The sequence below is a fragment of the Peromyscus leucopus genome, chromosome 12 (assembly GCF_004664715.2).
Source record: "Peromyscus leucopus breed LL Stock chromosome 12, UCI_PerLeu_2.1, whole genome shotgun sequence".
Lineage (NCBI taxonomy): Eukaryota > Metazoa > Chordata > Mammalia > Rodentia > Cricetidae > Peromyscus > Peromyscus leucopus.
The window spans coordinates 74,973,848-74,988,445 of NC_051073.1; the positions used below are offsets into that span (position 1 = coordinate 74,973,848).

At 40.7% G+C, this 14,598-nt stretch overlaps 1 protein-coding gene and 1 gene segment (V, D, J or C); one reads left to right on the forward strand and one right to left on the reverse strand.

Moving 5' to 3' along the window:
* Positions 1–14,598, reverse strand: part of LOC114687105 (immunoglobulin lambda-1 light chain-like) — an 826,243-nt gene that overhangs the window by 552,035 nt on the left and 259,610 nt on the right. Inside the window, exons 1-2 of one of the 8 annotated variants that reach the window (XM_037209848.1) lie at positions 12,782–12,884; positions 12,354–12,673 (exon numbers count right to left, since the gene is read on the reverse strand). The exons of 6 other annotated variants lie outside the window; for them this stretch is intronic. In XM_037209848.1, coding sequence (XP_037065743.1) covers positions 12,354–12,673; positions 12,782–12,860 — 399 coding nt within the window. In that variant the 5' untranslated portion in view covers positions 12,861–12,884. Of the gene's footprint in view, positions 1–12,353; positions 12,674–12,781; positions 12,885–14,598 lie in introns of those variants that run through there. One more of the 8 variants, XM_037209847.1, reaches the window with a different exon arrangement.
* The window catches only part of LOC119088814, a 622,476-nt gene that overhangs the window by 263,141 nt on the left and 344,737 nt on the right, over positions 1–14,598 (forward strand).

Here is a 14,598-nt window from a genome sequence, read left to right on the forward strand (position 1 = left end):
GGCAGACCCGTATGGGATCTGATATGTGTTATATCTATATAGGATGTTTCCTATTTCTGATGATTTCCTGCAATTCTATGAATAATGAAGTTAATTCTGAATTATTAGGAATAACTTCAGCAGTTTCAATATGTAAAACAACTCTCTCTCTCTCTCTCTCTCTCTCTCTCTCTCTCTCTGCATATTGAGAGTCAGTGACTATATTGAGGGGTTCTGTGAACTATCAGTACCATAAGAATGGCATACTGTTCTGCCTTTTCTACAGAGCTGTATGGACTTTGTACCACTTTACTTAAGTCTCCTGATGTATATCCTGCTTTTCCTAATTTATTTGCATCAGTATAGAATGTGAGGACTTCAGACATTGGTTTTTGTTGTACAATGTGAGGAAGGACCCATTCAGTTATCTTTATGAATTCTATTCTCTTACTTTTGGGATAATGGTTGTTAATCTCTCTCAAAAATTTACTGCAGGCTCTCTGCCAGTATTCATTATTTTTCCATAGTGAGGAAATTTCCTCATCAGTTAAAGGTACTACAATTTCTGCTGGGTCCATTCCTGTCAACTGGTGAAGTCTTAATTTTCCTTTTTGAATGAAATCAGAGATCTTTTCTATATAAGTCTTTAACTCCTTATTGGCTTACATGGTAGAAATATAAATTCCAATATAATACCTTCCATCTGCATCAAAATCCCTGTGGTGGAGTGTCTGGAGGGGAGTATGACCAGAATGCAGTTAAGGTCTGGATTCACATGATCTACATGTGCTTCTCGAATTGTCTTTTCTACTAGAGCCAATCCCTTCTCAGCTTCAGCTGATAATTCTCTTGGACTATTTATTTTTATGTCCCCTTTTAGAGTATTAGCCAAATTTTGTAGTTTATCTTGGGGTATTCCCATGACACCCAGTAAGTCGGAAATGCTTCCTAACAATTTCTGAAGATCATTAAGAGTCTGCAATCGATCTCTCCTTAGTTGTACCTTTTTGGATCTGATTTTTTGTAGCTATATTTTATAATCTAAGTAATTAATAGAATCTCCTCTTTGTATTTTGTTTCAGGAGCAATTTGTAGTCCCCAGTGAGGCAAAACTTTGTTTACTTCTTCAAATATACTTTCTAAGGTACATAACTTTGGATCAGCTAATAAGATATCATCCATATAATGATAAATTATGGATTGTGGAAACTTCACATGAATTACCTCCAATGGTGTTTGCACAAAATATTGGCACAGGGTAAGGCTGATAAACATTCTTCATGGGAGGAACTTCTATTGATATCTCTTGACTGGCTGGGAATTGTTATAATTAGGTACTGTGAGGGTAAATTTTTCTCTATCATTTTCTTGTAAGGGTATAGTAAAGAAACAGTTTTTAAGTCAATAACTATTATACGCCTTTCTTTTGGTAGCATCCCTAATCATCAGGAAATTGCAAATCAAAACAACTCTGAAATACCACCTTACACCTGTCAGAATGGCTAAGATCAAAAACACTGAAGACACCTTATGCTGGAGAGGATGTAGAACTAGGGGAACTCTCCTCCACTGCTGGTGGGAATGCAAGCTTGAACAACCACTTTAGAAATCAATATGGCACTTTCTTAGAAAATTGGGAATCAATATCCCCCAAGATCCAGCTATACCACTCTTGGGCATATACCCAAGGAATGCTCAATCATACCACAAGAGCACTGGCTCAGCTATGTTCATATCAGCATTGTTTGTAATAGCCCAAACCTGGAAACAACCTAGATGCCCTTCAACTGAAGAATGGATAAATAAATTGTGGCATATATACACAATGGAATACTACTCAGCAGAGAAAAACAATGACATCATGAGGTTTGCAGGCAAATAGATGGATCTAGAAAAAAATCATCATGAGTGAGGTAACCCAGACTCTGAAAGACAAATATGGTATGTACTCACTCATAGGAGGTACTAGAGGTGGAACAAGGATGACTGGACTGCTACTCACATCACCAGGGAGGCTACCTGGAAAACAGGACCCCCAAAAAGACACGGGGATTGCCCAATGACAGAGAAATGGCTGAGATCTACATGAACAGCCTGGACATGAGTGGGAGTAATGAAGAGTGAGGGTCGAGGGAAAGAGAACCTGTTGGAGCGGGAGATCCCAGCTGGATCAAGAACAGAGAGGGAGAACAAGGAATAGGAGACCATAGTAAATAAAGACCACATGTAAAAAGGAAGAAACAGAGTGCTAGATTGGCACACAGAAATCCACAAAGATAACCCTACAATAGACTGCTGGCAATGTTCGAGAGACAGCCAGAACTGACCTACTCTGGTGATGGGATGGCCAAACACCCTAATAGTCGTGCTAGAAACCCCATCCAATGACTGAGGGATCTGGATGCAGAGATCCATGGCTAGGCCCCGGGTGGAGCTCTGGGAGTCTAATTAGCAAGAAAGAGGAGTGTTTGTATGAGCTAGAATTGTTGAAACCAAGGTTGGATAAAGCACAAGGACAAATAGCCAAACAAATGGAAACACATGAACTATGAACCAATGGCTGAGTGGCCCCCAACTGGATCAGGTCCTCTGAATAGGTAAGACAGTTGATTGGCTTGAAATGTTTGGGAGGCATCTAGGCAGGGGTACTGGGTCCTGTGCTCAGTGCATGAGTTGGCTGTTTGAAACCTGGAGCTTATGCAGGGATACTTGGCTCATTCTGGGAGGAGGGGCCTGGACCTGCCTGGACTGAGTCTACCAGGTTGATCTCAGTCCTCAGGAGAGGCTTTGTCCTGGAGGAGGTGGGAATGGGGGGTAGGCTGGTGAGAAGGGGAGGGGGGCAGGATGGGGGAGAATAAGGTAATCCATGGCTGATATGTAGAACTGAATGGTATTGTAAAATAAAATAAAAGAAAAAAAAAGATAGTTCTCTGTGAATAATATAAGTTAGGATAGAAAGTGAATCAGGTACATTTTGAACTCACCAAAATAGAATAGAAAATGGAATATTTTCTCTGAATTTGTCAAATGCAAATGGACTAGACATTGTTGATGTATTTATTGATTTTACATATTGTATATAATTATTGTACTTATTGTATATAGTTTTTCTTATATTAGCTTTAACTTTTTATTATTTTTTTATTTTTATTAGAAAAAAGGGAAATATGATGATATTTTATTTGTATGTTAATATATAAAGTTTGCCTGGAGATCAGGGAAGATAGCAAGCCATTAACACAAGTCAGACAGGAGTAGCACACTTCCTTAATCTAATCACTTGGCAGGCAGGTTCTTTGTGTATTCAAGGTCACACTGGGAACAGAGCCAAACATGGTAACACTAGCCTTTAATACCAGTACCAACCATAGAGATCTGGAGGTCTGTACAGACAGACAGTGACAAGGAAGTGAGATAGCTGGGCTAAGAGCCAATGAGAGGGCAGAACAGCAAGGCAATAAAGGCACAGGTAGATAGGAAGTAGCTCTCTTTTTGGAGACTTTCAGAGCTTGAGGGGTAAGGTTGGTGGTTCTCACTATTTTCCTGACCTCTGAGGCTTTCACCCCTATATTTGGCTTTGTGTTTTTTATTTAATAAGACTGTGTAGAAATTTGTCTACACCTAACATATTCCAGAAGGCTGGTATTCCACCACTAAGCTATATCCACGACATATGTGCATGTTTTATCTTTAATAGTTTCTGCTGTTGTGTCTCAGTGCCATTGATCATTAATTTTACAATGTCTAATCTTTGGCCAATCACTCAGTTTAGTTTTGTTCATGATCTTAAACACTGTGTTTCTCATTTTTGTAATATCAATTATGTCCATTTCAATGTTTAATAATTTCTCCATTTTTGAAAATAAAGAATGACACTAATTTTCCATTTCATTAAACTTTTATTGCTTTTTTCATTGTACTTAGTGTTGTATTACATAAGGACATGTCCAGAAAAGCACATTATGTGCATTGAGTATATTCCCATTCATAATGTCTAACTTTGTTCTTGAATATGGTGTTTCTATAAACTTTGTATACATCCTGATGGGTCCTAGTAGTAAAGGGTAGGCTGATACCTAAGAGCTGGATAAGCAGGACCAGACCTGATCATGACTTGTTCTCTTACTTTCATGGGAGCAGAGCAAAGCATATGGGAAAGATAGTGTTCTGAAATCCAAATCCAGGGAATAACAATTTAACGGCAACATTTTGGAGACAGAATTAAAGGAACAAGCAAGTTTATTCTTGTGTGTGTGTGTGTGTGTGTGTGTGTGTGTGTGTGTGTGTGTGTGTGTGTATAGAACATTAGAAAGACAGAAAATAGGATCCATGGGCTGTGGACAATGAGGAAATGTGCTGGGCAGTGTCTTTGTTGTCCAAGGCCTCTATCTACAATTCTATCCTTTGATTGGAAGATGCAACAGTCCTTGACTTCCTGGTTCAAGTTCTTGAAAGTCCCGACACAAACATATTACTTTCCTTCAAGATAAAACCTACAGCTATGTGGGAGGAGGGGACTGGACCTGCCTGGACTGAGTCTACCAGGTCTATCTCAGTCCTTGGGGGAGGCTTTGCCCTGGAGGAGGTGGGAATGAGGGGTGGGCTGGTGGGAAGGGGAGGAGGGGAGGAGGGGGAGAAAAAGGTAATCTGTGGCTGATATGTAGAACTGAATGGTATTGTAAAATAAAATAAAAGGAAAAAACCTACAGCTATGTATACTCTTTGTGTCAGTACAGAATGTATGACATGATTTCTCATATGTAGGTTCTTGAAAGAATAGGTCATGACAGGGCATGTAGGACAGGGACATGATTCTTCCTTCTTGACTTGTCTTCTCAGCTCTAACTTTACATTTGCTAGGCAGCAAGAAGAGTTTTAATAATTCACAAGAACCCTGACAAAGTTTTCAAGGGAGAATTGAACAAGAGAGAGAAATGGTGAGTGTGAATATAATCAAAGTAGAAACATGTCAAAAACTGAAGAAAAATTCAATAAATAACAAAATGCCCTAGTTTGCACAGTGAACATATCCCAAAAACCTGTAAAAATGCAAAATAAAGTATGTTATCTGATGTAATCTGAAGGTCCCCACATATATTTTACAACACTTAATCATGTAGGCTTGGTTGTTTTGCATCAGAAAACAACTTCTTGGCAAAGGTCAGAGAAGCAACTCTGCAAGTTAATCTATGCTGCAGGCCACAGGGATATACCATAAGAACTCAGCTGGTTATGGCAAAGTCACTACCTGGAGGGATCAGGGAATTCCTCCAGAGGAAGCCAAATTCCAAGTTTTTTTTTGTGTTACTTGACTTGTTATATATCAACTGTATTCTGTTATGAAAATCATAGTGTGCCTTCATAGTTTTCCCAATTGACTTTTCCCTAAGAAAGACTAACAGTGTGGACTAATCACTCTCTGGACATACACATTCCAGGTATTTGTAGAACACCCTCAGGAAAGGCTTTCTCTGGAATCAGATTATCTCCCTTAGCCACTTTCAAGGACTACAGAAAACACCACCCAGGTGGGCGCTCAACTTCCAAGGACTAACAATGATAATAGCACACCTGCAAGTCTCTTGACTTAAATTCCACAGGGAGACAGTTGGACCCAGGTGGGCTCCAACTTCAGAGCCACATGCAAGTCTCCTGACTTAAGGTAAATGCAACAAGGAGACACCACCTAGGAGAGGTGGACATTAAGTAATAGGTTTACACAATTTAGCTCGGACCCTCCCTTTATATACTGGGACTTCCAGGGCACAGGGGAGAAGAGAAAAGAGAATGGAAGAACAAGATGGGTAAGAACTTGAGAGGAACAAACTGAGATGGGGAAGAACTAGATTGAAGGGCTAGAAGACAGTACTAGAGGAATGAGATGGAAGATGAGGAGAGCCAGAGGGGGAAGAACAAGATGAGAAAGAGCCAGATGAGAGAGAAGGAGATGGGAGAGGAGCTGATAGGGGAAAGAACTAGATAGATGAGAACCTAGAAGGGACAGAACTAGATGAAGGAATTAAGATAGAACCTAGAGGGGACAGTAGATAAATATAGAGAGAAATCAGGCAAGAAAGGAGCTAGACATGAGAGCAGACTAGAAGCTGTGCAGAGAGAGAACTATCACATAATAATATAGTGTATGAACTAAGGAGTTTCTTGAACATAGATTCATTTCTTTTCATCAAAGATTAATTTATCAGCTGGTTGTAGATTCTTCCCGGACCCTGGGAGGAGACTATCGAGGGGGCTGGACCCCCATAGTCCCCGATAAATCTAGGAAACAAGTTGCCACTGTCACAGTAATGTCTTACTTCCTCATCTGTATGTGTTATTTTGAGCATTATTAGTGTTATCCCAACACTGAGAATAATAGCTTCATCTCTGGCCTGGGCTTTACTGATGGTCAGGGTAGCCCTGTTTCCTGAATTGGAGCCAGAGAATTGGCTGGGATGCCAGAGGGATATGTATTGTCTTGCTATATTACCAGCATAGGGGCCTAGCACAGCTTCTGCTGGTACTAGTGAATATAATTATCTGTGGCCTTTTGACCTAAGGACACTGATACTGAGGGAGATTGAGTCAGTATATAGGAGGCTGAAAGAAAAGAGAAGGATACTGAGGTTATTGAAGTTATAGAAGTAAAGGCCTTTCTAGAGCCAACAAGTCACTCAACCAGATAAGGACACATGGCTCAGGGCTGGCCATTAGTGTACTGTGCAGGCTGAAAGTTGGGACCAAATCTGGATAGGTCACCTGTGCAGAAAGACAGGAAGGGGAACAGGAGGAAGAACCAGATCGTGGTAGAGATTCCACAGAATTCTGGGTCTTGGAAATTACAGAAAAATGGGACTCCTCAGGCCTTTCATTCCCTTTTAGTATTTTGAGGCAGTGTATATTTGAAGGCTGTGTAAATTGACTTTCCTTTTGGGATTCCTCAGAAGCTTTGATGTAGAAACTGATGAGGAGTAGTGGAGCCCCAACTCATTCTGGAGTCCGTTGGCTCAGAAAATCACCCTAATCTTCTGTGTTCTCTGATCACAGTAACCCTGCCAGAATTTTTCCAAGATAGTCTTCTAAATCTGATGATCCTTACTTAGCAAGGCTGTGCAGCTTCCAATATCCTGTCTGTGGTGTGTACTTGGTCATGACATCTGACTCAGCAGAAGATGTGGTGTGGCCTGCCACCTTCATTATCCTTACTCTCTCTGGGCCACCAAGCTATACTTGAGATCGATCCTTTTCATTCCAATAATATGTAGTCCTGTGTTATTACAATTGGAGATAAATACATTCCTATGGGGTACCAGCTGTTTATACAAGCATTTGTTTTCTGAGGTCATCAGAAGTCCCCTATCATCTCTCCTATGGAGTCTGCTCCCACTGTTGCTTCTACCTCTTCTTGGAAGAGACTAGCATCCAATATCTGGAATTCCTTCTAAAGTTTGCACAGGGAGCTTTGCACAAGTGGCTTGTTAATGTGTAATAAATAACACCTTCCTGAGAAGCACAATCCAGTTCTTATGTGTGTGAAAGACACAGGATCAAGTTTGCAGAGCTGAGCTCTGGAAGGTGGTCAGTCAGGGTTCTCATCAGGAAGCATGCTGACACTGAGCCAATGCAGCCAGGGTTACAGGTGTGCTCTGAGTCAGGTAAGTGTTCAGATCATTCAAACTATTTGCAAAGAAAGCTGTGGATTCTTCATCCAGGGACAGTCCCCTAATGCCCACGGTCCCCACATCAGACTGAACTAGAGTCCATGTGTTTTAGTTCAATGGCAAATCTGCCTATAGATGGGAGGGAAAGCTAGAACCCAAGAGCAGGCTGCTCTTGGAGTCCCAAAGAGAGAAAGGTAAGTGACAGATGATGGCTAGATAACCCTGGCCACTGTGAACCATAGGCAGGAGACCCTAATCCTGAGAGAAAGACACAGGTCCTTGGGGGTCAGTTTTCTCAATATGAGCTGGACTAGAGTGCTCTCACCAATGACTGCCAGCCATGATGGAGCTCCTCAGGTTCACACCTGGTACTGCAATATGCCAGAGTATTTCCTGGCAGAGTCCATCACACTGCGGTGGGTTCTGTCTGTTTCCTGGAGTGATACTGTTGTGTGACACTCTGAAAGTAATCACTGTAGTCCACAAACTGTCCCTTGACAATAACACTGGCCAAATCCCTGTCCTAGCATCACTTTCCAACTTCTGCTGTCCTCCCTAGTCGCCCCATGGCCTGCTCCTGAGTGCTACCCTGCTACCCCTGCTGGTGGAAGAGTTAAGAACAGTAACTTCCTTCTTTGTCTGACACCAGACCCTTTTAACCTGAAGAGGTGCAGGGAGTCCAGCCTTTGGAGACTCACTCCAACATTCTGGGGCCAGAACACAGAAGTGTGTGGGGAAGCAGGACAGTATGTGTTCCTAAACTCCAGGTTTGAAATTCACCTCTCTCTCTCTCTCTCTCTCTCTCTCTCTCTCTCTCTCTCTCTCTCTCTCTCTCTCTCTCTCTCTCTGTATGTGTGTATCTCTGGGTATCTCTCTTTTTCTCTCTGTCTGTCTGTCTGTCTGTCTCTGTCTCTTTCATGTATCCTTGTGTGTGTGTGTGTGTGTGTGTATGCATATGTATAAGCATATGTATATCACATTCTAAGGGACACATGACAGTGTTACTCCAGGATATAGGCAGAAAGCTGGGGAGGTAACTCACCCAGAAAATTTTAGGAATAGTAAAATAGTATAGTAAATTATATATTATTTTAATAATGCTTGAGAACTTCATAAATAAGCTCTGCATTTACTTCATTCCCCTTCCTCTCCCTGTTACTTCCTCCCAAGTCCCATATCCCAATATCATGATATCTACTTTTTATTGTTACAAGCATATATATATATGTGTATATGTATGTATACATATATATATATATATATATATATATATATATATGTGTGTGTGTGTGTGTGTGTGTGTGTGTGTGTGTATACTTTGGCATATATCTTATAGAGTCTATTTAATTTTGATCATGTATTTTTGTTTTTTATTTTATTCCAAGTTTTTTGATAAAGAGAATTGCATTTACATTCCAGTTACCTTGAACATTTAATTCTTCTCCATGAGCTTTCTAAATGTTGGGATGCCAGGCATGAAAAACCACACCATGATTATCACTTTTCTCTAACAATTTCTTTTTTTTTTGAAACACTGGAAATGATCAATAAAATTAGTTCATTTGCAAACAATAGAGAAATCTATAAAAGTGTTAGCAGCATCAATACTACACTGGTGACTTAGAAGTTTAGGAAGCAGGACTGTCCCTACCCCATGCAATAAGGTGACTGCTTGACAAGATTTTATGACTCATACAACTCACCACCATTCACATCATGGCCTAGCCATCACTATTTCAGCATTCCGATAATGGTGACCTTGGATATGGTCCCAGGTAGAAAATGGATCACCTGTGGAGTAAAACAAGGCTGCTGTGTAAAAGGTTTGCCTTGATCCTGCTGGTTCTCTGTGCATCCTTACTCTGGGCAGCAGAGTATGTTTTGTATGGGTACCTCTGTGGTGGAAACCATTTCAATGGATGCCAGGCCAGAAAGCTCAGGATATGAGGGATCATTGTCAAGGTCCTATCAAAACAATATCACCTATAATAATCTTAAAGTCAGTTCCAAGCATGAGTCATGTTCTGGCAGAACAAGGTGGAAAAGCCTTGACAGATCTGTAAATGAGAGAAAGTAATGCTTAATGGTGAATGTCCAGATAATACTGTAGACATCCAAGTTTGTGTCCATAGTTGGGTAGTGCTCCCTGCTTTCTGCCATCTACCCTAGAATACAGGACCCTGGAATTATTTAACAGTTTTTAAGTGGGTTCCACAGAAGCCAAAAAGACCCAATCCAGGGGACAATAGGGGACAGGTTGCTTATTACATCCCCATTTCCAATATCCAATGGTCCCTCAGAAGGAAAGATGGCCCTATAATTCTCACTACTCTGTCATAGCATTTTGTTAAATATCAGATGTCTGTATCTCATGTCCTGAATGTGTTGGCATTCAGCAAGACTACAGGTCCACAATGGACCTTCAATAGGCAGCCCATAACATGACCATAAAATAAATGTGAGATTCCAATTTTTGCAGGAAGAACTATGAACAAATCAATTAGATTTGATTGTTCTGTTCAGGGTCTTCATTCAAAATCACTTATCTAGTACTGTAAAAATGTAGATCCTTTAACACAAAAGAATAAATGAATGAATGACTGAAAACTGGTCATCATTATTAAATTGGTATTTAAATGTGCATTTTGTGCACTCACCTACAAATTCCTGTAAAAGGAGGAAGTGTCAGTACCAACTGGGTTACAAATACTCTGTAGCCTTGTGGGAAGTTTGGGAATGTAAGTCAGGTGTGGCCAGGAGGGGCTTCTTAAATGACTTCAGGGTTTCTCATCTAAACCTTGGACTTCTGAGTCCTTCTGAGAGATCTGATTAACTGTTTCCAAGAATGTTAGAGTTTCCCCTGGGGCATAATGTCCATGGTTTGGAACCAGAGTTCCCTTAGCTATTTCTGGCAACCTCTTTCATTCTTCTAGCCCATCTTTAATCCTCTGTGACTTCACTGGCCCACCAAACCTTTGTCTACCAGGGATCACAGCTGCCATACTAGTCTGGAATTCAGGGAGAACATCTTTACCCTCCTTTCTATTTCCAAACTTACCTTGGTGCTACTGCAGCCTGCCTGTTGAGACCCTCACTTCAGGCCACCAGCATCACAGTGAGACTGGGCTTCCTGGTGTGGATCCACTGTCCCCCAAGTTCTAGCCAGTTGTCGGTTTCAGCCTATTCTTCTAGACCATCTCAGTTCTTGTGATTTTCTGCTGACCTGAAGAACAGCTCACCAGCAGGGAATGTTGAGTCAACACACTTGGCTGGGAATCAGGAACTCCACAGATGCCACACTTGGCTAGGACCCAGAATAGGCAACAGCAACGAAACTACAGCATACCCCTGTAACAAAGATGAGATCAAATATCTATACCAGGAAATACTTCAGTCATCATAATTCCAGATCCTAGACCCAAACATAAAAAGATAAACATGAACAATATGCTTTCTACAGAAGCTGGGATGTCTGTTGTGTTAGGGCCTGAAAAACCAATTTAGCTGAAGCACTAGACAAAGACTACAAGCTATCAATTATGACTGTGTCAAAGATCCTAAAAGGATAGGAATAAATGTCTTAATGAAGAACGTGAAGACACAAACAGTGGAATAAAATGATGAAAAAAACCTGAGATAGGAAAGTAGACTTAACAAGGAAATAGAATTACTAATGAAAACATGAAGTAAACCAAAACTGGAAATTAAAAACTCAAAATATCAAAGAAAAACCTCAGAGATAATCCTCACCAATAAATTATAAGATATGGAAGATAGAATTTCTGATCTTGAAAAAAGGTCAAACACATAAATAGCTCAACCAAAGGAAATGTTAAATATATACATGAAAAATCCAGTCATAAAACATACAGATTATCTGGGACACTGTGAAAACAAAACTTATAAATTAAGGAAAAGAAAGCCAAGCCAAAGAGACATAAAATATTTAAAATTGTTTATATAATATATTTTGATCATGTTTTCCCTTCTCTGAACTGCTCCTATTTCTCCCCATTATCTTTTTCCACCCAATTAAAGTTCATCTATCATATAACTATCTGTCTATCTATCTATCTATCTATCTATCTATCTATCTATCTATCTATCTATCTATCTATCTATCTTTCTGTCTGTCTGTCTGTCTGTCCGTCCGTCTGTGTGTCTGTGTGTCTGTCTGTCTGTCTCTATCACTCTAAAACATACATGCACAACACACTTGAGTTGGGGTAGAACACACAGGAAATGTGGGACACAAGTGAAAACAACTGAATTTTCAAATTATAGGCCTATATGATGGAGAAGAATTTCCAATTAATGGCGTGGATCTTCTCTTCAAGAAGATTACAGAGAAAAAACTTCTACATATTAAGCAATTACATATGCATACAAATAAAAGAAGTTCACAGAACACCAACTGGACAGAACCAGAAGAAAAAAAAACATGGCATATAATCTAAAGCACTAAGTTACAGAACCAAGAAAGTGATATGAGATCTGCAATAAAAGAAATTCAAGTCACATATAAAGGAAAATCCATCACAAAAATAGCCAATTTATCTATGGTCTCTCCTTTAGAGTAATAAGCAGAGAATATGCAATGAGTGTGATATCTAACAACTTCAGATGTTCTTTCTCATAATCATAAGACAGTCTTGGTAGCATGAGAGTAAAACAGTTTCTGTCCTGCTTCCTCATTTATCTAGTTCACTGTGTTCACTGGAATTGTCCACTAATGGTACCACCTACACCACAGATGTAGTCAGCTTCATCTTCAGGCTGGATGTTGGAGATGCTTAAGTAGCGATGAGCCCCAGAACTGGAGCCAGAGAAACGATCAGGGATCCCATCCCCCTTGTTGTGGTTTCCATTACTCCTAAGATACATCACATACTTAGGAGCTTTGTCTGGATGTTGCTGGTACCAACCAATGTTGTAGGTGCTGTATTCACTACTCAAGGTGCAGGTGAGTTTGACTGAGGCTCCCAGGGAGGCAGAGGCTGAGGGTGACTGAGTCAGCACGGATTGGGAAAGAGACCCTGAAAACAGAGAAACACATTATGTTCTGAGATGAGAAAAGAGGGGAGAACATATCTGGCTGTCAGATGGTTTCCCTGAGGTGGGATCGGATGCAGATGACTCCTGACCTGTACAATGAAGGAGGAAGAAGAGGAGAGGAGTCCAGGCCATGGTGCAGACACCACTGAGCTCTGCTGAGACAGACATGGTGCAGGTCTCTCTAATCCTTTAACAATTCTCAGAGGACTGACAGGGACCTTCATGCAAATTTTTCTTGGTCAACCAAATCCCTTCTTAGGTTTCGGTGCCATCAAGAGCCTGTGTGTCACTTCCTGCCTGAGGATGCCCAAGGGACCACAGTGTCCCCACTGCTGGGCCTGTTGAGTCCTGAGCAGACACAAAGAGACAGATGTTTGTGTTGTCACCTGAGAGTCTCCAGACTCTTCAGTGTCACCTACAGACCCCACTGAGCAGGTTCAGGTCTGTCATATCTGTGACAATGAGACTTCTCCTAAGGCTGTGTCCACTGAACACTTTCTGATGAAGGACAGAAGAATTTACCTCCTCTGAGGCTGATTTTACTTCATTTCTTTTGTGTTGTTTACATTTACTCAGTGGGAACACTATGTAGACCAGTGTTTCCTAACTTGAGGGTCAGGACCCCCACAGGACAGGAGTCATAGATCAGATATCCTGTAGATCAGATATTTACATTATAATACACAATGGTAGGAAAATTACAGTTCTGAAATAGCAATGGATAATTTTATAGTTGGAGGTCACTACAACACGTGGGACAATATTAAGGTGTCTCCACATTAAAAAGTTTGAGAACCACTGTTGCTAGACTGTATTTATTAGGATCTTTTTACTCAGGGCTTTCCCCACTGAAGCTGAGGACAGAGAAATTTACTCCACGAGCCCCTTCTTGGAATGCTCAAGAGGTCAGGCTTTTCTCTCTCTCTACTTGGTTCCTCAGCAGATTGACCCACAGAGACACAATGTGAATATTGGCATCTATGATGGTAAATATTATACTGCAAGACTCCCTTGATGAAGTATAAATAAAAAATTAGAAAATAACATGATAAAACAAAACAGAAATATCGGAAAAAGGGGGATAGAACACAGTGGGTCTGTAATTGTCCTTAAGTAAGGATTGAAAGGATGACAGGATTACAGCCATCTTAGAGAAGGGTCAGACTGGGAGCAGCAGGCCCTGGGAGACCCACCAGAGGATGTGCTTGCTGCCCCTAGACCCAGACAATTAAGTGCCACATAAAACACGAGTTCCAGACACTTTCTTCCATAACCTAAAGGATATGACAGATTATACACCATAGCTGTCAGAGGGAGCACGTTTCCTGCAGATAAGAAATGGGATGTCTAACTGTCAGAGAAAACGGGTCTGCCTGTGACACAGATGCTATGACATAAACTGCCAGAGGAGATGGCCATTTCCTTGCAGCTGCAACTCTCCAGTCAGTTCAATCCAAGCGTCTCCAACCTGAAGTAAGCATCAATCCTGAGCTTGTGACCATAAAGAGTTGGAATTCCCCTAGAACCCTGACCCTAACCACTCTAAAAATCCCATCCTGTTTCTCCTCTTCTCTGTCCCTGATGTTTCTAAAAAATCTTAGGGGATTTTTGGTCAACAGCCCCAAAGCCATGTGTACACATTAGACTTCACATGGGAATCCATCGCTATGTCACTGTCTCTCAAAGCCATCTTATGAAGGCAGAGGGGACTCACTGTGCTTCAGCATGAGCTCAGTTGACTGAGGTATCTGCAGTAGTACTTACAATCTTATAATAAGATTACTTAAAGTTATACTTAGATTTATTACATTACCATATCTTCTTTAGGGGAAAATATGTTAACATAATGTCAGAGAAGAAATTACTTCATGACTTTTAAAAACTACACAATGGATTTGTATTGTCT